This window comes from Callorhinus ursinus, unplaced genomic scaffold (assembly GCF_003265705.2).
Source record: "Callorhinus ursinus isolate GAN/ISIS: 27379988/994484 unplaced genomic scaffold, GSC_fseal_2.0 scaffold15, whole genome shotgun sequence".
Classification (NCBI taxonomy): domain Eukaryota; kingdom Metazoa; phylum Chordata; class Mammalia; order Carnivora; family Otariidae; genus Callorhinus; species Callorhinus ursinus.
The window spans coordinates 24,285,732-24,311,140 of NW_027397077.1; the positions used below are offsets into that span (position 1 = coordinate 24,285,732).

General features: G+C 42.7%; 1 protein-coding gene across 7 annotated transcripts in view; it reads right to left on the reverse strand.

Annotated features, from left to right (window-relative positions):
- Positions 1-2,012: 2,012 nt before the first annotated feature.
- The window catches only part of EOGT (EGF domain specific O-linked N-acetylglucosamine transferase), a 35,600-nt gene continuing 12,203 nt past the window's right edge, over positions 2,013-25,409 (reverse strand). For all 7 annotated transcript variants that reach the window (XM_073901529.1, XM_025885377.2, XM_073901526.1 and 4 more), the window contains 10 exons: positions 23,686-23,792; positions 20,970-21,073; positions 14,948-15,040; positions 14,528-14,599; positions 14,076-14,162; positions 13,491-13,559; positions 8,747-8,808; positions 5,435-5,554; positions 3,631-3,733; positions 2,013-3,198 (listed from right to left, as the gene is read on the reverse strand). In XM_073901529.1, the coding sequence (XP_073757630.1) occupies positions 3,052-3,198; positions 3,631-3,733; positions 5,435-5,554; positions 8,747-8,808; positions 13,491-13,559; positions 14,076-14,162; positions 14,528-14,599; positions 14,948-15,040; positions 20,970-21,073; positions 23,686-23,792 (964 nt within the window). In that variant the 3' untranslated portion in view covers positions 2,013-3,051. The remainder of the gene's footprint in view (positions 3,199-3,630; positions 3,734-5,434; positions 5,555-8,746; positions 8,809-13,490; positions 13,560-14,075; positions 14,163-14,527; positions 14,600-14,947; positions 15,041-20,969; positions 21,074-23,685; positions 23,793-25,409) is intronic.

Genomic DNA, 25,409 nt, shown 5'->3' on the forward strand with positions numbered 1-25,409 from the left:
AGAGATCACATAGGGTCCACAGAGCCCTTCTACGATAGGAAGTACACAATATACACATCTCCATCCCAGAGTCTGCTTCCCAGAGAACACAACCTAAGGGATCCCTCTGCAATCTGTTCCCAACACAACAGCTAGAGTTATCCTGTTCAAAGTGAGATTATCACTTCTTTCCGCAATTCAACAACTCCCATTTTATGAGAAACAAAAGACAAAGAGTCTTGCCATCCGCACCCCAGTCCCAGAACCTGTCATCCCTTACTCCTCTGTCCCTCGATCGTTCCAGCTGCACTGGCTTCCTTGCTTTTCCTCAAATGTTCCAGGCATGCTCCTGCCTCAGGGCCTTTGTATGTACTGTTTTTGTCTCCTTGGAATGCTCTTTGCCCAGTTATCTGCCACTGCTTCCTGGGTCACCTACTCCAAATCTTGACTCAAATGTTACCTCATTGAAAACTTCCCTCAACCTCTGCTTAGGTGTCCCCGACTCCACCTCACCCCAGGAATCCACCCGCATCCCTCGCTCCTGCTTTAGCTTTCTCTCTAGCATGTAGGAGCGTCTGGCACACAGTGTATTTTCCTTATTTATATTGTGTCGTGTCTGTCTCCTCCACCAGAACCCAAGCTCCAGGAGGGCAAGGATGTTTTTCTGTTCTTTTTACAGCTGTATTCCCAGAACCTAAAATAGCTGGTACACAGCAGTTACTCAATATTTATTGAATGAGCAAGCGAGCAACACAGTGGAAGACTATGGATATGGAACTAGAAGAACGGTGATCTTTAGGGAAGTCCCTTAAAGAGCATCTGATTTTTTTTTCATGTGAAAAATGAGAACAATACTTACGTCATTTTTTGTAAAAGTTACACACTATACCATGTGTGAAAGCGTCATATAATAAACTGCTAAATAAACATAATGCATAATTTTTCCAGAAAATGAATTCATCAGTGAGCTACTTAATTTTTCTAATCTAAAGCTACTAGACTGCCAAAGAGTAAGTGTATAACCGTCAGACACAGAAAACCTTGAAAATTGTTCTGGTATTTAAATAAAATATAAAAAGATTTATTCCAAAGTCATACCCAAAATGTACAAACAATGAAATGCATCTCTTTTCAAGACTTAATAAAAAAAAAAGCCCCCTTTACATTTAAATTTTATAACCATTTAAAGATCTTTTGCCCCCATATAAAAAGTCTCATAAAAGTTAATTCCATAAAGTGTCAAATGTACTCATTTATATAAAAAGCATTCTTTCTATAAATGCAATATATTCAAATACAATAGTTGTATTATGCAACTGTCCTCAGTTTCTGGAATTCTTGCTAGGCTATAGAATCGCATTTCTACATACTGCTTATAAGACTATAGACGCTGACACTTTTTTCGGATGTTTATACCTCTCTGATGGAAAGTGTAATGCTGCCTTTACATTGCTTTTCAAGTGAAATCTTTTCCCAGTGGTAACTCACTATCCTGCACAAAGAGCAGCCACACCACTCACTGCAAAATTCATAGGTTCTAATTCTTTTTATGCAATTTAACAGCCGAATCAAAGCTATGATGCACTACTTTCTTTACAGAGATTTTAATAAATATCCCTAAACTCTAGAAGACTGTTCATAATCCTTGAAAGCAGGGCTCAGCCAACTTGTTCTGTAAAGGTCCAAAAAACAAATATTTGGGGTTTCTCAGGTTACTTCTCTGTTACATACTCTCTCTCTTTTTTTTTTACAAGGCTAAAATGTTTTTTAAAAAAATTCTCAACTCTGCTAATCCTCTACTTGAAAAAATAGAAGTCATTCATCTCTAAATTAGATTTCTCAAGTGTTAATAAAATGTAAACTTCACATTTTGCAGGAAATGAAATCCATGGTTTCTGACCCCTGAACTGAAAGTTCATCAACAGTGAGAAATGAATCCTGAAGAGTGGGTCTGCATTTCAGATATTCTTTGTAATCAATGGTACTTTCTCATGGCTTCTTTTTCATTTTGAAATGGGTAATTCACATGTGTCTTTACTTTTTTTTTTTTTTTTGGTCTTCATTTTTGATAGGGAAAAATGTTCTTCATGTAGCTACTGTGAAGCCTGCAAACTCAAAGGGGAATACATCCATGCTAAAAGAGGTAGATGCACACACAAAGGGGTATGCCGTCACAGGTCCATACACACTGGAAACGACCCTTTGATACATAAATTCAACATAAATGCTCTCCAGAGCTAAGAAGGAATTAGTGGAAACCAGCTAGAAGGTATCCAAAGACGTCCTAAGGGATGTTCTAATTTGTTTTTATCATATGTAGTTGTTACGTTTTGGGAAAAACATGATTTGCATATGCAATCCATTAATATAAATTAATGTAGCAGCACAGTTTATACAAATTACTGGTGCATATAACCTGGAGTTCACTTAGCAGATACAGCAGAGAATTCTGTGGGAGTTTGTCTGGACTCTGAGAGGGTAAAACAGACCTGTTTATAAACACTGATCTCTAACATGGAGTAGGCTACCTATAGCTTGGTACTGAGAATCAAACGTGAGAGTGTGTGTGTGTGTGTGTGTGTGTGTGTGTGTGTGTGTGTGTTATGTTTTCCTTTCCTATCACAAACAGTGTTATGAACAGATTTTGGCAAATAAAAAAGCTTCTGTGAATTTACTCAAATATAACACAAACAAGTTAGAAGCCTCTAGAATTACAATCCCATGTTATTCTACAAAAACATTTACAAATTCTAAAGCCAAGAAAGGTGAAAACTTTGGTAGACCTAAGAAGCTCAAATGTACTAGTGAGCCTAGTACAGCCTTATTTTTGAACTATAAAGAGTAAAGTTTTCAGTGCAAAAACAGTCTCTTGATAAATAGCTATGACATAAAAATCCCAGGAAACAGCTAAAGCCTCTAAAACACCTAAGTACTATCCTGAAGGCATGTTTTGGTACAGAAAAGGTAATTTGGGGCTAGGAAATAACAAGGTGTTTTACTGACTTGTTATTACTGTGAGTCTGGGTGGTGGAATGTTTAAACAAACAGATTTTGCAAACAGATTCAGCACATTTATAGCTCATCACGTTTTTTCTTAAATGGCCACTTTGGGTGTTGTAATACGTGGTCTGCAGCCTGAAGGACAAGGTACATGAATTCTTCTACATCGAAAGAATAGTTGGTAAATTTCGGATGTTCCCCCAGAGTTGGGTGGTGGCCCTACAAAACCAAACCAAAACATAAATCTGTAAGTCACTGAGGATATGGTTTTCTGAACAGGAATAAAATCATTTTACTTTGGCCAAGGCAACTGTCCCAATAAAACTTTACTTATAAAAACAGTGGGGGGCCAGATTTGGCCTACTGGTCTATAGTTTGCTGATCCCACCTATATATAATTTAATACATCTTTCTAGGCCCAAAGTTCCCAAAGTTGTCTTCTCAACATACAGATATGGAATGATTTATTTCCCTTTTCCCTCAACTTGCAAATATAAAATACAACTCAATGTTCCAGAGAAGAACAGTTTATCTTTGAAGTTTAATGATAGTTTTTCATATTAATTAGATACTTTAAACCAATGAAAAAGCAAAATGAGGTGAAAAGAAAAAAAAACATAAAACAAGGTGAGTTTCATCACTGAACTTTACCTTATCCTGAGGAAAGACTTTGTTCTGCCTTTGCCAAGTGATGTAGTGGACACCTCTCAGCCTGGCCAGGTCTAAGTAACAGCGCTCATCTTCACAGTTGTACCTAAGGATGCAAGGGCACCCACACATGAGACCTGTGTCCAGGCGTTTTGCCAATCAACATTTCTCTGGGAAATAATGCACCTCCCAAATATATTCCTGCAAAAGGTTGTATAACTCGTATACAAGATTGATGGAGATTATTTTTTAAATATCCTCATAACTAAGCTACCTCAACTTTAAAAAAACCAAACAGGATCAAGGTTTGGAAGGAACTGAAGTTTATCAATAGGACCAACTGCCTGTGAACTTGATATTATCTCCTAATACCCAGTCTACACACATGCAAGCAGACTTAGGGGAGGTACCACATCCAAGGGCACATAGCTAGGGAAGCAAAAACTGAGCCCAGTCTGCTGAGCTCCAAGGCCTAAGGGTTATCTATTACACCTCTTTCCTTCCTCCGTTCTTCCCTCCCTCCCTTCCTTCCTCCCTTCCTTCTTTACCTCCCTCCCTCTGGAGGAAATGAAGCACTGAGATAGAATCCCTAATTATCTGGCTATCTCTCTAACATATATGCATTTCAAATATTTTTGCAGAATGTGAGAAGTTCACAACTTTTTTCTAAATAGTCTCCCATTTAAATACTGAGTGTAATCTAGGTGCTTAGACACAAAGAGAGAAAGGAGGTAACAATAACCACCGTTGGCGTGTCCAGAACGAAAGATGAGGCATGGTGTCCAGGGCAGAATTACCAAGGAGGAGAGGGCCATGTCTCCATAACCACCCACCCCGGTTAGAGGAGCGCCCCAGAAAGATCATTTTCACCTTGAAGCCTCAGTTTCCCTGTGGATGGAATCAGTGAGCACAAGGCAGAGTGGCTGGCCTGTGCTTTGGAGCCGTGCTCTTCATGAGACATATAGGTTCTTGAACTCTCTTGTTTTAATTGTGGTAGAAAACACAAAATTTACCATCTTGTCCACTTTTAAGTGTACATACAGTTCAGTAGTGTTAAGAGTGTTCACGTTGTGCAACCAATCTCCAGAAAGTCCCCATCTTGCAAAACTGAAACTCTGTTCCATGCAACAAGAACTCTTCATTCCCCCCCCACCCCCCACAGACCCCTGGCAACCCCCATTCTATGCTCCATCTCTGTGAACCAGACTACTCTGCATACCTCACATAAGTGAAATCACACAGTGTATGTCCTTGCGTGAGTAGCTTATTCTACCTAACATAATGTCCTCAGGGTTCATCCATGTTGTAGCCTGTGACAGGATCCCCTTCTTTTTTAAGGCTGACTAATGCAGAGGTATGCAGATAGACCCACATTTCACATTCTGTTTATCCGTTCATCCGCTGAAGGACATTTGGATGGCTTCCACATTGGCTATTGGGAACAGTGCTGCCGTGAACACAGGTATGCAACATACAGGTTGCCTTTTACCACAACGACACAGAGGGCAGAGAGATGATCACAGCCTGAGAGGCAGATAGGAACGAGCTTCGAGGACAGAAGTCACAGATGCACATCTCCCATATCATCATGAGATGGAGGGAGAAAGCGGAATTTGCTTGCTAAGTGAACGGTGGCTGCAGACTTCACATTTTTAATTTGAGGTCTGTTTTCTTTCTAGAAGCCTATATGATGTGACTTTCCTGTAAGGAGTAAATATCAGGCCTTTTAAAGCTCTGAATGACAGTCTCGGCATGCATAAAAAGCATTATTCATGGCCTCAATGTAAAGCTGTCTCAAAGCACTTACAGTTCAAATACAGCAGCCCAGTCTGGAAGGAAAAGTAAATGGGTAAGACCAGCTCCATGCATTCCAATAAATATGTCCGTGTTATGAGTGATCCTCAGCTGATCCAAAAACCCAAGTTCCCTGTGAGCATATAGAACAACAGACAGATGGCGAGAAGACAGAAACTGTTAAGATGACTTAGCTCAGGACTCGGTAACAATATTCATACAAGTGTCTTTCCCAATTTAAATCACATTCCACTATGGCTTTTTGCCAATTTCAAGCCTACTCCAGGAATTAATAACTTAATAATTTAATAATTTAACATTGTTTTCTAAGTAAGCTCACTTTTTTTAAAAAGTGCAAATATTTGCAAATAAATGCATTTTTTTAAGATTTCATTTTCAATCTCTACACAATGTGGGGCTTGAACTCATGACCCCGAGATCAACAGTTGCAAGCTCTACCCAGCCAGGTGCCCCTAAATGCATTTATTTTAGAAGGAAACTTTTAGCACTGTCTTAAATGAAAAACCGGTAACACGGGTCAAACAAAACTGTAAAAACAGATATAATCAAAGGAAAAAGATTCAAATCTAGGTAGATCCCACAGTAAGGCAAACCTCTGAGCCGAGGCCTGCTCTTTCTTTATGAAACAGGGAAATCAGGAGGCTACTAAAGAGCTGTTGTGATATACTAGCATCAAACTGAAACCTACTTCCTTAAGATAATAAAAGAATTTTTTTTTATAAAATAAATACTCCTTGTGTGATTGGAGTTTATTCAATGCCATCTGGGTACACCTAAAATTAGTTCAGATACCACCAAGGCATTGTCCTGACTTTGCAACAAACTAATCCACAATTTTATGCACATTAAGATCATAAAAGTGTGGGGCGCCTGGGTGGCTCAGATGGTTAAGCGTCTGCCTTCAGCTCAGGTCATGATCCCAGGGTCGTGGGATCGAGTCCCGCATCGGGCTCCCTGCTGCTTGGGAGCCTGCTTCTCCCTCTGCTTCTCTCTCTCTCCCTCTGTCTCTCATGAATAAATAAATAAAATCTTAAAAAAAAAAAAAAAAAGATCATAAAAGTGTGCTCCGAATTCAAGACCCCAAAAAACATGCAAACTCTGAACACAAAGTCAACGCCAAAAATGTCCACTGAAATGAGGCTGGCAAGAAACGCTGGACTAAGTATAATACTCTGAATACACGTAATGGAATTAGATCTCCCAGTCCTGCTTACCCAAAGGAAAAAAAAAATGACCAAGATTATTTGGAATTTAAGAGCATAAGAATTCCCAGCTTCTCCTCTTTATTTTTTTTTTTTTAAGATTCCATTTATTTATTTGAGAGAAAGAGAAATGAGCGAGCAGTCGGGGGGGAGGTGCAGAGGAAGAGGGACAAGCAGACTCCATGCTGAGCACAAAGCCTGACGTGGGGCTCGATCTCACCACCCTGAGATCATGACCTGAGCTGAAATCAGGAGTTGAACCCCTAACCAACAGAGCCACCCAGGTGCCCCCAGCTCCTCCTCTTTAAAGAGCTTCCTCTTGAAGGACAACAGAAACCCCCCATGCCACACAGGGAAAGGAAGACAGGGGGCACCCTGTGTGTGTCTCACAAGAGGTGCACCTGCCTTGGTTTCTCCAGGAAGGCCAGCTGATGCCGGGGGAAGCATGAGGATGTGCCCAGATGGACAGAAGCCTGAAGTCTGAGGATAAGGAGGCAAAGCTCCATCTACTGTATTGTAATGCTTCCCTCAGACTGGCAAGGTCTGAATTTATTGTTACTCTTCCTTCATCTGAAAAAACCTATGTATCCTAAAAGCCAGTCAATGCCTGAGCGTCCGAGGTGCCCTCCCCAGTTCTGTCAGCCTGACCTCGGGCCCTCTTCTTCCTCCGTGTCTTCCTGTGGTGATAACGGTAGGCACCATTGCACAGTGTAATCTGTAAGACAGGAGTAGTTCTGCCAACCTCCTAAGACTGTAGGGAGAGTGAGGTGACATAAAGCTTAAGAGTAAGTCGCAACAAATGGTAGCTGTTCTTACGACTGCTATTTATTTGTATTCCGGGTCTGTGGTCCTCAAGACTAAAGCCATGCCATCCTCCGTAACTGGACTCCTACTTCAAAGCCTGTGACCGGCTGGCAGGTACACAATAAAGATCGATTGTATAAATGAATGGATGTATGAAGAATAAGGTGCGGAACTCCCCTGTTTACCGTTAAGTTGTTGTTTTTTGTTTGTTTGTTTGTTTTTTAAGCAGGCTCCACACCCAGTGTGGGGCTCAAATGCACAGCCCTGAGATCTGGAGTCATGTGGTCTGCGGACTGAGCCAGCCAGACGCCCTTCTTACTGTTAAGTTCCAACCTATCAATAACAGAGACCCATATGCTTGAATATGGATACTTTTTCTTTTTTTAACATAGAAACTGTTCATAGGGTTAAATTTGGAAAACAAGGCAATGACTGTAGGTGGGCAAGGGAGGACAGAAAAGTCTTCACCTTTCCTTCTGAGCTTTTTTCTACACTGCTTGGTTTTTTCAACCAGGAACAGGCACTGTTGTTTTTACATCCACAGGGTTTACCTAGACAGTAAATGTTAGGTATATTCTGTCTTTCTAAGCCTTTTGCTTGTGCTGGAGTTTTAAAAGAAATGCAAAAACTTTGTAATATGTTTAGAAACCTCGTATTACTCTATGACCCTCAAATTATTCCCATAGAACTAACTTTAGGCCAGGAGTTAAGACGCAGCAGCTAATGGGACAAATTAGGCCAGGGACATTTTAACATTTTTTTCTAATTCAGAATTAGTTGTCAACTTTTTTTAAGATTTATTTATTTTTGAGAGAGACAGCGTGAGTGTGGGGGAGGGGCAGAGAAAGAGGGAGGAGAGAGAATCCCAAGCAGACTCTGTGCGGAGCGCAGAGCCTGGTGTGAGGCTCTATCTCAGGACCCTGAGACCACGATGGGAGCTGAAACCAAGAGTCGGACGCTTAACTGACTACAGCATCCAGGCGCCCGTATTTTTTTTTCCAACTTCTAAAAATTCAGAAATTTCAAATGAAAATGTGGACTCGAAAAAAGAACTCTGGATTCACCACTTCGCTTGAACAATGAGATGGTGTCAAAATATCAGACCGCACACAGCCGAAGAGCAACTGCCCCTGTCTGCCCCGGGTCCTCACCTGCTCACTTCACTCACAGAGGTGTCTGCCTGTCCCTTCCCAGTCTATCAGTGTCAATGGCTACCATTTGAAAAACCCTTTTGATTTTCCATTAACTCATCCAAGCAAAAGATGACAGCGTCTGTCCAAGAGCGGGATATTACTTACTTATATTTGTAATCGACAATCTGAACCTCAAGTGTAGATACCGTTTTCAGTGCGTTTACCAGCTAGGGGGAAAAAAAAAACATTTAGAATGTCTTTTCCTTCCTTCTCTTCTGTTTTATTTTCCTTTGAGTCCTAAAATTTCTTATTTTCATACATAATATTTTTCAGGTATTACCTATCATTCAGATCTACGGTCTTAACCTTTAACTGAGTTCAAATGCAGATTCCACCCCTCGGTCACATTACCTCCCTAAAATCCCACCACAATGGGCTGTCATAAAGGCTGAAAGCAGCAAATTCATGGGAGTGAAGTGTTCGGCACAGAGCTCACTACCTATTAACTGCTATTATTACTACTTGCTAGTTATTCCCTCAATTTTTCAACATAGGTTTGCTGGGCACCTACCTTGTTCCAGGCTTTATGTTAAGAGTTTTCTCCCTATCCCTTAACTCATTTCAGACAAACTACTTGTGCTTTTGGCCTTATCCTCTGAAAACATTAAATTTTGGCCAAAAAAAATGTTCTCAATATTTCTACACAGAAAAAACAATTATTCTTCTAGCAAACAGAAAGTAACAAAGCACAATTAACCTAGTATCAGAAATACAGCCATGGTTTTCTGTGTCCCTCACAATTAGCCGTCTTAACCCAACACTGTGGGTCACTGCTATTCAGAAATTTTTGTTCTTGTATCCTGCGGCCTGTGGTGTGCACTATACAACAAAAATGGTAACAAATGTATCACTTCAATTGTGCTGGCAATGCTCAGTGCTTTAGGTCCTCACTTAATCCTCATACAAGTCTCATACCAAGTAAATATTATTATTACACCTATTTTTTTAAAGATTTTAAGTAATCTCTACACCCAATATGGGGCTTGAACCCACAACCCCAAGATCAAGAGTAACATGCTCCTCTGACTGAGCCAGCCTCAGGCACCCCCATATGCCTTTTTTTTTAACAGTTTATCTATTTATTTATTTGAGAGAGGGAGAAAGCCACATGTGTGAGCGAATGGAGGGGTAGAGGGGGGAAGGAGGGGGAGAGAATCTCAAGCGGACTCTGAGCTGAGAGCGGGGAGCCCTACTCAGGGCTCGATCTCATGACCCTGAAATCATGACCTGAGCTAAAACTAAGAATCACTGAACTGACTGAAATCACCCAGGCGCCTCCCCCCGCACCCCATATGCCTATTTTAAAATGATACAATGGAGGCTTAGAGATGTTAAGGAACTTTCCCAGGATCTTGCAGCTAGCAAAGGGCAGAGCCAAAATTAAACCTAGGTCTTCTGACCCCAGAATCTGTGTTTTTAGGCAGTCCCCTGGTAAAAGCAACAGGCAAGGACTTACATCCACTTCCCTCCCCTGTTACACACATACACAGTTATAGAATGGAAGTTTCTTTCTCTAGACAGCCCCTGAACTCCCCTGAATATACTACTTATGTCAGGGAGTTGAAGGAGTGAGGATAGGTTAGAATTCCGTTTTCCAGGAGCGAATTAATCCCCATGCATGAGCCCTGGTCTTGTAATGAGATGGGCCCACATAAAAAGAATCTCGTTTTAGAGGGTCCTCGAGCAAACAGGTTTTTTTTTGTTTGTTTGTTTGTTTTACAATTTCTAGTCACACCGCGGAGGTGGCCACAGCCCTCTGACATGATTATCCAATCCTGAGGTTGGGAAGGATTGCAGGAACTGTCATTTAATGAGAGCATCTGGGGGTTTTTTTCCTTAAAAATCTTATTTATTTATATGAGAGAGAGAGCACACAAGCAGGGGCAGGGGCAGACGGAGAGGGAGAAGCAGACTCTCCGCTGAGCAAGCCCAATACGGGACTCGATCCCAGGACCCTGAGATCACGACCTGAGCCGAAAGCAGCCACTTAACCAACTGAGCCACGCAGGCAGCCCTTTTCCTTGAGACTCCAAAGGGCCAAAGCAACAGTCGTTTGCTTTTTCTCTGTCCCCTACCAAGGGCTGAAGGAAGGGATCCATTCTATTGTTCAGAGGCACCACCTCCTTCCCCTACATCAGGCTGAGAAGGAACCAGCCAGCTCTTAACTCCTCCTGGTTGTTTTTCTTTCCCACCCCAGTTTATTTTTTGTCTCTCCTCTAGCCCCCACCTCTGAAGCCATTTTATGAACTGTCAAGTGCCACCTGAGCCTCCAGTAAAAACAAAAACAGGCATCTATCATCTATCTATCTATCTATCTATTCATGAATCAAGGTAGAGTCAAAGGTGCTTTCTTCTCTGCTTGGTAGCTGCCTTTTCAAGTGATGCCGATCACCGGGAGAAAAGCTGCCGGTGGGTGCTCTTTGGCTTAGAGTTCAGATCCGAAATGCCAAATCTCACCCGTGGGCAACATCGTTTGCACGATCAGCGGGACCAGATGTGAACACGTCGCTGGCGATACTGCAGCACCCACTGGTGCTACCCCTTTGCGCTGGACCGCTTGCCAGGTTTGAGGCTGCTCCTTGGCCAGCCTTCCCAGCAGACTGGGGGCCAAAGTGGGTCAGCATCCTCACATTTATTTGTGTTGGAGCAGCAGAGTTCTCTGGTTAAGAAGCAGGCTCAGACCCTGACGACCACGGCTCAACCCCTATTATTCTGCTCCCTGGCTGGGTGACCTTAAGCATGTTTTGTAACCTCTAAGCCTCTGTGTTCTTGTGAGGCTTCCCATCCATCTACCCCAGCCCTGCATCACTTGATACATTTTTATTTACAGGTCTGTAACACACACACACACACACACACACACACACACACACACACACTGCTCATTTCTTCCACCCACGGCTTCCAAACAGTGTCTCATCACACCATATGTTCATGTCCTCCATAATCCATATGGATCTCAAGACACTAATTACATAATTTTGATCTGCCCATTAGGCATCCAAATTAATCTGTGTAAAACATTTTACCCATCCAAACCTGCCTCCAGTCCCCTCCTACTGAGCTTCTCCCATCTCAATTCCACTGGCCTGCTCAAGCTAAAAGCCTGGGAGTTCACCTGATTCTCAGTGCCTTTCCTGGGCTGACCTCATGTGTACCTGCATATACCGACAGGAAGTCTCCTAGACTTGCTCTCCGAGACCGATCTTGAATCCATTTCCTTTATCATCTCTGCCGTCATCACCTTCATCTAAACTCTTACTGGGGCCACAGTGACGGCTCTGCATGAATCCCTCTGCTTCTACTCTTGCAGCCAGAGTGGTTTACAAATAAATAAATAAGCCAGTTCATGTCTCTGCCTGTGTATTCGTTTTCGACAAGCTGCTATGACCAATTACCACAGCGTCCACAGCTCACAAGAACACAACTGACCCTCCCACTGTTCTGCAGGACAGTAGTCCAACAGTGAGACAGACAGCTGTCCACAGGGCTGTGCTCCTTCTGGGGGCTCGAGGGGAGAATCCGTGCCCAGCTTCTAGAAGCCATCGCATTCCTTGGCTCGGGGCCCTTCCTCCATCTTCAAAGCCAGGAACGCAGCATCTCTCTGGCCCTGCTTCTATCCTCATGTTTCCTTCCTGGATTCTGTCTTCCACTTCCACTTTCCAGGAGGTGCTCAACAGAAATCTGGTTGGCGAGAAGAATCATCTTTTGGTGGTAGCCCATGATTCTGCCTACCACACCCTGCTGCAAACCTCACAGAGGCTTCCCTCCCACCGGAATAAAACCTGCCCATCTCCTCACCCAGACCCATGAGGCTGATAAGATAGGGGACCTCCTCACACCCTGCCTGACTTCTCTGACCTCTTGTGGGGTCATCCTCACCTCTCCCACTGTGCCAGTTACGCTGGTGAGCCTCCATTCCTGGAGCACCTAAAGCTCTGAACACCACAGGCCATTTGCTTCTGCCTGGGAGGCTCTCTCCCTGGCTGGTTTCTTACTGATAAGGTCTCTGCCAACAGCACCTCTTTAAACACCTCACCTGACTGCTTCCCCCTTCCTCCTACATCTCCTGCCCCAACACATCACCTTGTTTTACTTCCTTTGTAGCACTGCCCACTACCTGAAATCACCTTACTTAGGGACTTGTTTACTTATTTCTTGTCTGTCCCACCTTGAGAGCATAAGCTCCATGAGGACAGGGACCTTACCTGTCTTGTCCTCTACTGTAGCTCCAGGGCCTAGAATATGGCCCAGGACATAGCAGGTGCCTAACACATTTCTGTGCAATCAATCACACTATTGTGAGAACATCTTCCAGCCACGCTATTGTAGGCAGGTGCCTTATAGGGTGATCTTATTTAAGTACAATGTACGAGTTGATGCTGTCGAAATGAATTAGAGAACCTAAGAGGTGAATAGTTTCTAAGACACACAGTCATGAAAAGAACGGAGACTCTTCCAACTTAGATGGTGGATGCCACCGTATCATCATGCTCCATCAACCACCTCTCAAGAGCTACTCTTGCATTTCTGCTGCTCGTTTGTCCAGAGGCAGAATGTTTGGCAACCTATGGCAGTAAAGGCAGGAATCAGAATTTCTGCCTCTGTTTCCCCTCTGAGTTGGGGCAGATACACGTTTCCCGTGAGGCAAAGCTAGTTTGGGCAATGGGTGGTTTGCTGACTCCCAGGAGAAGTCCAATAAATGAACCAGGCATAGCCATCAAACTTTTCTAAAAGCTAATAATTTCAAATCAAAGCATTTAATGCAATGTGAAAAAAAATTAAGCACATCAGTCACAGAAGGTTAAATTCAATACGATGATATTAAAAATGCCTACCAAACACTAACCTCATTTTGGTTTAGTATTTTCCGGTACTCTGTACTCCGTGCAAGGATGGTGACTCGGATTTTTCTGTCCTGCAATCAAAAGGAAAAGGCAAAATCATGCTGTATATGCCTGCACATATGAGTGAATGCTAGAACCTAAAATGTGACTTTCACAAAGAGATGAAACTCAATCAGGATACATTTAGGGGATGATTATGATTTTAGTCTGATTCCTTCAGAGTTCTTGCAGGAAACTAAAATGCATCCACTTTAGCCACAGAAGACAAAACCTGTTTATTACACTTCTGTTTGGTTAGCTGCATGGAATTTTTGGCAGGGGTTTGTGGGTTAGGTGAGGATTTGGGGGGAGAACCAGGTGACGTGGGGAAAGACAGGGAAAGGGAAAAGGAGAAAAAAAGTACATACTTCCACTGTCCCTTAGCTTATCTGTCACAGGTTGGTGACATCTGATTTTGGATCACTTCAGGTGAGAAACTGCTAACTGAGAAAACACTGTCTTCTGATTCTTTTTCTGCAAAGGTGGCATTGATTTTTATTTCGGGTGAAAAGTCAGGCCCACGTCAGAACTCCCAAGGTACTCCTTACCTTGGGTCCCTCCTGTGTGATGTTTAGTCTGTGTAGCACATGCTGGGAAAATGCCCTGAATAATCCCGTGTTTTGGCAGCCAGATATCTAACACGAAAACAATAGTTCATATTACAGTGAATAATTGTGTATTACTCTTGAAGATGTTCTCAAGTTATATATAAATGTTATCTTAAAACCTATCAAGAATAGGGATGCCTGGATAGCTCAGCTGGTTAAGCGGCCAACTCTTGATTTCAGGTCAGGTCATGATCTCACAGTCCTGGGATCAAGCCCTGAGTCCAGCTCCACGTTCAACAGGAGTCGGCTTGAGGATTCTCTTTCCCTCTCCCTTTGCCCCACCCCCTTCCCCCGCACACGTGTGCTTCTCTCTAAAATAAATAAATAAATCTTAAAAAAAACCTATGAAGAATAAATGTATAAATATGAATATGAATAACAGATATGCTTACCAAAGGGGTATTATAGAACAGCCCGTATCGCATCCGGGGGAGTAAAGAAAAAACAGCTTCTTTAAAACATACCTAAGAATGAAGGTATTATATAAGGTAAGAGAACACAATTTGTACCACATCAAAATAGTACTTATAATCACAGAAAATATATTTTAATTAATCTTTTTGCACTGAAATATTTTGAATAGCAAACTATTTCACTCAAGGGAAAGTCATAATTTTGGAGAATCTAAAGGAAAAATTTTCTGCACACTTCATGGTTAATAATTAAGAATGATTTGAAGTTATAAAAAAAGAAACTACAAAGTCAGAAATCAGTGGCAATAGCTAATTGAAACTCGTATTAAAAATTTATTTGATGAGTGAGTCATCTACAATGACTGTTATTTACAGACATTTCAGCAAAGTTTCCAGTACCCTTTTGGAATCGTAAGTTTTCAAATGTATAACATCATAATCAGTAAAGGCTTTCCAGGTGTCAGAGAACAGGTCACCATATCCATAGGAGCTCTGAAAGTGGAAACAAAAGAGGTTAGGGCAACAAAAGTCTACAACCTGGCTTTTCAAAAGTGCAACAAAATATTTGAATCAGCTTGTCAGTGTTAAGAACTAATGATTCTAAACAAGCTCATAAAATTCATGGAAGAAAAATGGATTTTCATCTTAGGCCCGAGCAAGGACCTAGTATGATATAATGTTATCAGAAATAATCACCCACAATTATAATCTTAGTCTGTTAAAAACATTGTTTTTCTACCCTATCCCTTTTTAGATTCATATCTCTGAATGATAGCTGGTGTGGGTTTTTTTCCCTGTGAATCTTCTATCTAAATCACACACATACAGGGGCACCTGGGTGGCTCAGTCGGTTGAGCGCCTGCCTTCAGTTCAGGTCATGATCCCAGGGGCCTGCAACGGGCTCCCTGCTCAGCCCCTCCCCCGCTTATGCTCCATCTCTCAAATGAATAAATAAAATCTTAAAAAAAAAATCACACACATACAACATATACAGATGCCATCATTTGTACACACTTGGATATTCTCAGTAAGCAAAAATTATCAGGGTAAATGGAATACACTTTTGAAAAGAAATTTTGAAAAGAAAAAGCCTTGAAAGTCCTAACACTACAATACGATGAACATTATCCTATGAAACGATCTCCGCACTGACTAAAGAGTAACATGTGATAACATCCCATTAACATTAATAATAATAATTATTATAGCATCTTGCATATTTCCTATATCTCTAGCATTTGAAATGAACACCCCACAAACTTAATGAGCTAGGTGATATCATTATCCCCATTTTACAGATGAGGAAACCGAGATACAAATTTAAGTAATTTGCATTAACAGTAGTGCTGGTGTGTTTGCAGGGCTGAGATTAAATCCAGTCTGTTTGCTTCCAGACTCCAAGCTCTTAATCTACGTACGGCAGTTTGCCTCACAGGGGGAAGTAGTTCTTTCTATTACATTTACTGAATGCATTTCATTTTTGAAAAGTAGAAATTAATTACGTGCTCCATCAGCTAAAGAAAGGAGATCAATTTATTTAAAAATGGAATAACTTAGATTGAAAAATTCAGCCAAAAGAAGAACTACGTATTGTATAGGATGATGTTCAAGGTCTACAGCAGGTTATACATTATGTTCATGCCTTTTTATCATTATAGCATTCTTTTTTCAGATTTTGAAATTTTTATGTTGCACATATTAGAGTTATTTCAAAGTTAGTGAGAACTGTCAGATGTAGTGATAAGAAAAAAATTTTCCCCTTCGATGTTTCTCCTGTGCCATTCTAATAAAGGCCCTTCTCAACACCATCAAAAATGAAATGTCCCTATTCTGGCTCAATAATAAATAAAGGGCAATTAAAAGAAGTGATCCTAGACAGTTTCTTGAGATAAAATACTTCAAATAAAATAAGATACCCTTGAAAGGAAAATTTAATAATAAAATACAGCAATCCTGACTGATCCCTTTCCAGGGAAATCATGTATTATTCAGCAACAACCACCTCCAGAAGCTTTTTTTTTTTTTAAAGATTTTATTTATTTATTTGACAGAGAGATAGCGAGAGCAGGAACGCAGGCGGGGGAGTGGGAGAGGGAAAGGCAGGCTTCCCGCTGAGCAGGGAGCCCGACGCGGGGCTCGATCCCAGGACCCTGGGATCATGACCTGAGCCGAAGGCAGATGCTTAGCAACTGAGCCACCCAGGCGCCCCCCTCCAGAAGCTTCTTAATCCATGTCCCTCAACTTCAAATTATCTGCCACAGGGGAAGGAGGAACTTCTTTCTAGTCTCATGTTGAAGAATATTTGGGTATTCTTAAAGATGACATAAAACTTCCTCCTGGGTATGTCTCTAACTTAAACATGCTCCTGACCCATGACTTAGAAATTCTACTTCTAGAAATGTGTCCTACAGAAATGCTGGGATAAGAGTATAAAGACGTATGTCTGTGGAAAGATATTCACTGCATTTCCACAAATAGCACAAAAGTGGAAACAAACAAAAGTGATTGGCGTGGGGCCAAGAGATTATACATACACTGAGGCATGCACTGAATATGTGAACATCCATAACATTCACCGAATTGAATACCATGTAACCACTAAAAAAAAAATAATAACCCTAAATGTACCCACTTGGAACAATGTCCCTGATACAATGTTAAGTTAGCAAATATCAGAGAGCATATTTTCTATAAGGATATAATAGAAACACACCCTTACACAAATTTTATAATATCCTTATACAAATCCTTATATAAATTTTGGATAAGGATATATTTATCTTTGCTAAAATAAAGTCATACATGGGAACTGTAGTTAGTCACCTTGGAGGGAAATGGAGTTGGAGATGAGGAAGGAGGAGACTTTGTCTTTTTCTCTTTTGTTTCCCACAACCCCATGACTTATTTATTTTATAATTGGAAGTTTGTACCTCTTGATCATTTTGCCCACCTTCCAACTCCTTCCCCTCCAGGGACAGGAGACTTTTCTTTAAAAAAAAAAAAAAAGATTTTATTTATTTATTTGAGAGAGAGAGAAAGCATGAGCGGGGGGCAATGGACAGAGGCACAGGGAGAAGCGGACTCCCCACTGAGCAGGGAGCCCAATGCGGGACTCGATCCCAGGACCCCGGGATCATGACCTGAGCCAAAGGCAGATGTTTAACCAACTGAGCCACCCACGTGCCCCAACGGGGGACTTTTCTTAACTTTACATACTTCTGTGTTGTCTGAACTCATTATAAACAAGTGTTACTTGCATAATTAAAAATTATCATAATGAAGCCATACTACTCCTAGCACAAGAAAATGTGGAAAGCCTGCAGTGAGTCCCCTTTCACTCATTCTGCTTCGTAGGACCAGCCCTGCTGTGGCCAGAACCACATCTGCGGAGGGTCCTTCCGTGCACCTCTGGAGGCTGGGGGCCTTGCCCATCTCACCTAGGAAGCCATGTGCCTGAGGAGCGGCCAAACTGCTGAGACTGGAGAGGGTGACAGGGAAGGCCCGCTCAGCTTCCTTGAGGGGGCAGTTATGTCACTAAGATGTGAACATCGGCCACAGCCACCAGCGGCTCTTCTCCCAGCTGCTCAGCCCCGGCTTGGAGGCTCCACCGCTCGCCACCTCCCCGGGGGCCTGCAGTGTGGCTTCCTCCAAGGCCTTGCCAGCGAAAGAGAAAATTACGCGGCCACACAACACCTTAATGCTGTCCTCATCTAACCTACAGCGTCCGGTGGACCTCGATTCTAGAGCAATCAGGCACAATCGCTTGTCCCAAGAACCTGACTGAGCAACCAGTGAAGACCTCTCTGACCGGGGCGCCTGGGTGGCTCAGTCGGTGAAGCGTCTGCCTTCAGAGTCCTGGGCTCGAGTCCCACGTCGGGCTCCCTGCTCAGCGGGGAGCCTGCTTCTCCCTCTGCCTGCCACTCTTCCCGTTTGTGCTCTCTCTCTCTCTCTGACAAATAAATAAAATCTTGGAAAAAAAAAAAAAAAAGATCTCTGGGACCAAGTATGCAGGTTGAAAGTGTATGCACAGAGAGTACCAAGGAGGGAGGTCATAGGGTGGCCAACCCACTCAGCTAAATCCATCCTGTCCATGCCTGCCTATCATGGCCAGAATGCCGTCACATCATGTGTCCAGTTAACTGAGTAACCTGGGACTTCGTGGTGGCTGTGAACCCTATCTATGCCCTCCCAGCAGGTGCAGAGGACGGTTGTAAAGTTGGCTCAGTTTAACTTAGTCTGCTTAAGGAAGACATGGAAAAACATGCAACAAGATATAAGGAAGCTTCTGGGACTTCTGGGAAAGTGTCTAGAAACTTCCCATCAACTTAATAGGATCTGCAGAGAACTAGAGGGAGGAGACAGAGCACTGTGATTTCAGGGCACAGGACTGGGGTCCGACTGCCTGACCCAGAGCCCTGACTCCACCCCTCACTGGTTGCCTTCTCTTACAACACCTGGCTGAGGCTCAGAGCCTCAGCTTCCTCATCTGTAAAACAAGCTAATAAAAACCCTACCTCACAGAGGGTTGTAAGCATTAAATGAGATAACACAGGGTGTAATTTTATTTATTTATTTTTTTTAAGTACAGCTACCCTGAGTTAATCATTCAGGGCTTCTGAGAGCTAGTGACCGTGGCCTAGAAGCACTTGCAGAGAGAAGAGGAGAAAGGGACTGTTGTGCCCTTTGCTCACAGAAACACGTTCGAGAACAGAAACTGTGCTGGTCGCCAAACCGGCCCCTGAGAAGGTAATGGAAATCCTTGCAAAGAAGAAAGTCAAAAGAGAGCTTTAACACGTCAAGAATTATAAACCAGTTCTCATCGGCCTTCAGGTCTGTGGAGCGGTGATAAAGAAAACCTTTCTATGCAGCTTTACTATGAGCCTCATATCAGTGAAAAAAAGGCATTCATGAAACCATTTCCCCGTCTGCACAAGAACGTGACCTTCGGCGAACTGGCTGGCTCTGCTCTCCAGAAACGAAGATGGCACGCGTCAACTGTGTTTTTAGGTAACACTGCATGTGATTTAAAAAAGAGGCTTGACGGGCATCTGGACTGGGAAAGGCTACAGCGACTCTTGGAAACTGGTCGTCTCTTCTAGGGATCCTGGGGGATCTGCCAGTGCAGCTGGTGCCGGAGATACTGGCCCCTATGGGACGTGAGGTGTGTCGGTACCTGCCCCAGGTGGATCCTGGCCCCTTGCCCCTGAGCGGTGCCGTTCAGGCTTCTAGAAGGACTCCCCCTGGAAGAAATGTCTGACGTGGCCCTGCCAGCAAGCTGTGGTCCCCCTGCAGGAACGTTCATGCCAAGAGGGGGTGCTATGAGCATCTTGTGAGCTGGAATGCCTAGGTGAACTGCAGATGATCTCTTAGCGGCTGTCCCAACTTCCCAGTTCAGGCAGCCTGCTGTGTACACCATAAACCCCTGGTTCTTCTTATCATTGTCATTGTCCTAGTCAACGTGCAGAACACGTGCTATGTGCCAGGCACTGCGACTGACCGCACACTCTATGGCTCATCCTCACAATGACACTGAGCTAGATACTAGAATTATCCCATTTCACAGTTGAGTGGACGGGGGCAACTTCGGGGGATACCTTGGCAGGTGGAGCAGAATATGGGAAGAAGCACGGACACGGCAGGCAAAGAAAGAAAAGGGAAAAAAGACTGTGCTGAAAACAACTCAGCAAAGAGCAGGTATAATTCAACACATGTCTTTTTTTTTTTTAAGATTTTTATTTATCCATTTGAGAGAGAGAAAGAGACAGTGAGAGAGGGAACAGAAGCAGGGGGAGTGGGAGAGGGAGAAGCAGGCCTCCTGCCGAGCAGGGAGCCCGATGCGGACCCTGGGATCGTGACCTGAGCTGAAGGCAGACGTTTAACGACTGAGCCACCCAGGCGCCCCTCAACACGTCTTTATGTTTATGACTAAGCCTCACCCTCAGTAGTGAGCTGACATGCACAGCACAATGTGTCACCGAGCAAGCAGCAAAGGGGAGCTACAAACAAGCAAAGGCCGATGGCAACTACAGGAGGCCACATGGCAAAACAGAGGCAAGCTTGCCCCACGTGGGTCAGGTCGGAGGGGTCAGAGAAGTTAAGCAAATGACAGTGTTCACATGTGTGTCTCAGAGCAACACCAAGCACACGTTTCGGAGCTCCACCTGCCCGAAGGGGGAAAGAAATCTTCCACTGCTTCATTCGAAAATTCAAAGAACAAAGATACACATGCACGCAAACATTTCTGCCCATACGTATGTGGACGTGTGCGTGCAGAGACACGTTCACACCCATCTGCACAGGTGTGTACATGTGTGTATATTTCAATGTGTGTGTCTTACAAAATTGCATTTACCCACATCAGAGCCACACATTCACTGAGCCAGGCAAAGACAAAGCTGAAGCAAAGGACATTCTTACTTACTGTGTCCCACATCACGATGTATGCATCTGTGCCAAATGAATTATTAACGTGCTGAGTAATATACAGATTGATAAAGTCACAGAAGTGGTGATACATGTTAACACCTAGTATTGGAAAAAAGAAATCTATGTTAAGTAACCCCAGAGAGCAAAGGATTCAGCAATTTTTTTCTACCCCACCTGTTTATGGTGTGATAGACCTTTAGCTGAAAATAATTGGGAGAAAAAAGAGTAAGAGTTTTCTCCAAACACAAAAGGATCTGTACTCAGGTAGTCCTCAATTAACAGACGATTGGGTTCAAAAATTCACTTTAAAATTGCCTATTTAGAAATCAGAAATGCATTATCCCATATACACTAAATAACAAATGATCAGTAAATTCCAAGAAAAAAATATTAGAAGTCTATTTAGCTCAAAATGGGGTAGAACTATTAAGGCCATGAAAACTAAGTTTATTTTTTATGATCACTTACTTTTAAAAATCAATTAAGCATTATCAATTTATCACAGAAGTATCAACAATGACGGCACTATTAATATTTTGGTATTTTTCATTTCTTTCTTTTTTCCTTTTTCATCGTGATTTATAGCATTGCTTCTTGGGAAAATATTAACCAACCATCCTTTAAAAGGGCTCAGTGTCTCATGTTCTCATTGAAAGAGGATGAACTTTGGAGTCAGAAGAACCAGGCTGAATACAGCTCAGCCATTCATGAGCAACATTCTCAGATGAGTTGGTAATGTTCCTAAGCTTTAGCTTCTCTATGAGAAATAGGAAATCCTTATACTTAGGTGGCAGCTTTGTTAGGAGACACCCAAAGATCTTGTACCTCAAAGCACCCAGCCCCCCACACACACAGTGAAATTGTAATGAAGACTACCCGAGTCCTGCTGGGTCAAATAGGGGGAAGGGGAGATATGGGTGCAGCTATTTCTAAGGTGGTAAGTCCATCATTCCAAAGAAACCGAACATTCGTTCTTCTGACATAGGTACCCAGGACCCATTGTCCAACCTGGCAATGTGCAAATCTAAACGGCGTGAAATTCCAAGAACTGACATGTGACACATGCACTTTAAAAGGACAGAAAATCTTGACTGAACGAAAAACAGTGACTCTCAAAAGCAGAAATCACAACATATCATGACTTCACTCCCACAGTGAATAATAACGCTGTGTGCCCAAAAATAAGAGTAAAAAATCTTCAGTTTATGTCAGCCAGGTCATTATGCTGTATACCCTCAAGTTATACAGGGCTGCAGGTCAATTATGTCTCAGTGGAACAGAAAGAAAAAAGAGAAAATCGTTTTTAGAGAGGAATATTTGGAGACAACTCCTTTCATCCTTCAGAACCATTTGGCAAAGAGCAAATTTTCAAATTAATGACAAAAAGACAGTTCTGTGACAACACATCCGTATTTCCAGGTGAGCGCACAGCACACATGAGCTCCCTCGTGGGTCATCCAGCAAGTTTATAACACGGACTGGGGAATGCAGCCCAGACCCGCGCTCGGTGGTGCAAGGAGGGAGAAAATGCAGGTTCCATGCTCCAGAAATATGCCCCCAAGTGAGTTGTGTTCTATAAAACGCTCATTCTCCCTCGATGAAGAGTCAATGTGGAAAGGGAAATGCGATGAGGGCGAAAGAAGAAAAAAGGAGAGTTTCGAATATAGGAAAGAAACCGCCCGGGTCTGCGCTGGCTTATTATTCCCACTTCACACACTTTACTGCCTGCATACCAGCATCTATTTAAGAGCTCACAGACATCTACCCGAATAGATGCTTGGCCCCTTTTCAGTTTCCATATTTGAAAAATGAGTCAGGACCTCGCATGCAGCATTTTTACTCGCTTGTATTTCAAAAACCTCCATTTGTCGGGTTTCTGGACCTCATGCGTTGTTACATAAGAACTGTGGCTTCAGGAAGCAGAGCACATTAAAAATATAATCAATACATGACAGTGATTTTGAACTTTTCGTGACAGAGGGCTCTCTATATTCTCCCCCACCCCAGCCCGGGAGGTCCGGCGGGGGGTGCACGTGGATGTGGCTGAGCAAGCTTCATCTCTCAAGAGGAGACACGGAACTGCACTGCCTACGGCGCTGCTCTCCAGGGCAACTGGCTCACCAAGTTTAAGCTGTGCTTGCGAGCTCCGAGTCACAAGCTCTAAGTGTAAATGGGAAAATAATTCTAAATTTAACTTTTCTTTTGTACCCACCCACCCCACCCCCACCAAGAATATACGGCCCTGCTGACTTCCAGAGGAATTTTAGGTTCACTTCAGTCACGGAACCGATGGCAGGAAGTTTGCCAGAAGAACTCAGTGGGCATTCCTTCTCCACCCACAGTACACACACAGTTTTACTTTTAAATTTTTTCTAGTGAAGCACAACACAAAAATCAAGTGATTAGAGAAACCAGGTGGGGTCAATTTAGTTACAGAAGGTGCCCATATATATAGCTTTTTCTCTCATCTTTTGATTCTGAGTGAGTCATTTGATACAAATGTGCAGGTTCCCTCTAAAATACCAAAGGTAACATATAGTGGGAAGTTCAAACTAGCTCACATCTTCAGAGAAGAAAGCAAAACCCAAACCCACCACTTCATGTCACACAGCCTCCCAGAAAGTCACAGGAAATCACTATACACACATATCAAAAAAGGAACAAAGCCTCAGTCACCAATAACTACATATCGGACAAATTTAACTTCCCACCTGCATCCAGTTTCATGAAGTAGGTTGGTTTTTCAATAACAACGTCACATTTAGCATCTTCTAGAGGTCTGAAGTTGAGCTGAGTATAGCTTTGCAGCTCAGCAAACCTGCAATAATGAATTGGAAGATGTTTCAAGGGGGTCCTCCTGAACTTTCGACGGCAACACTGTAACTTAGGATCTGCTCATTACGGGGATTTTCTTTCTGGAATATGATCTTATGAAGACATGTGGAACTTCTCAAACATACTAACATTTCTATAACTTGATACCAAATTTTAATGCTGAGACAAGGAACAAAAATGACTTCAAATTTCAGCCTCATGTGCAAGATAAACCTGGAATTTTCTAGACAAGAAATTTACACATAGAATTGGCTAAATAATCTACCAGTAAAGTGGGAAGATTCAAGAAGGATTCCTGGGATCTTGTGATAGAGTTCTTGGATGCTGAGACAGATGACATTCCAAAAATTATTGAGTGCCTTGGAAAGACAGCATACAGCTAAGCTTCCCAGAAGAAAGTGAAGTGTTTTCCTCAGAAAATGTCTTTGGAGACCACATGGCAGTTTTCTTCCATATAAAAGAAGACAAGCAAAAGCATGTGCCAAGAGATATTTAGAGTTAACCTAAAGACTGTTTGTAACTCTTCACCTTTGAGACCACAACTGATGTAAAACAAATACCAAACAAATCCTTTTAAAATACACACAACGCTGAATTATTGTGGTGGTTTCAAAATAATGTCCACAAATTCTTTGATACTTCTCCCTTCAAGAGGTAGAGATTAATTCCCTCCCCTTAAGGGTGGACCGGACTTAGTGATTCACTTCTAATGAACAGAATATGGCAGAAATGATGGTGTGTGATGTCTGAGATTAGGGTATACAAAGACTGAAGCCTCCATCCTAGGGTACCTGCTTGGTCTCTTGCATGCATGCTTGTGTGCTCTCTCATTCTCTCTCTCTCTCTCTCTCTCTCTCTCTCTCTCTCTCAGGGAAGCCATGCTGTAAGGAGCACTAATGGAGAGGCCCATGTGGCAAAAAGATGGTACCTCTAGCCAACAGCCAGAGACAAACTGAGTGAGCCTAGAAGCAGAATCTCCAGGCCGGGTTGAGTCTAGAGATGGCTACAGCCCTTGTCAATAGCTGCTCCTGAGCCAGAAACACTCAGCTATGCTCCTCCAAATCCTGACCATCAGAAACTTCGTGAGCTAATGAAGTGTGTTGTCTTAAGCTGTTAAATTTTGGAGTAATTTGTTATCAAACAGATAATGAAAAAAATCTACCCTAGGTTATATTTTGGAGTAATTTATTACATGGCAATAAATCACTAATATAAATACACCTTAGAGAACTTCCACCATGTGGAATCAGTTATCAAAATATACTAGGAATCAAAAGGTCCACTAGAATGGAAGAACTCCTACTAGAGAACTCTATTAAATGTTAAAAAGAAATGACAGGCCCAAAACGGAGTCACTGATGCTAAGCGCATGTCACCAAACCAAGGCTTAATGCCTACCCTAATTACAGTTTCAGCCTTCTCTAGGAATGTAGTCTTTACCAGCCAGTCCATAATTTTCTGGTCAGCACCAACGAGGTCATCTACCACTCCGACCCTCCCTATCCCCCACTGGAAGATGAGGTGATCTCCTTTCCTTGTCCCTGCCCCCTTCTGCCAAGAAAAGCCTTCCATTTTGTACAGCTCCTTGGAGCTCCTCTCT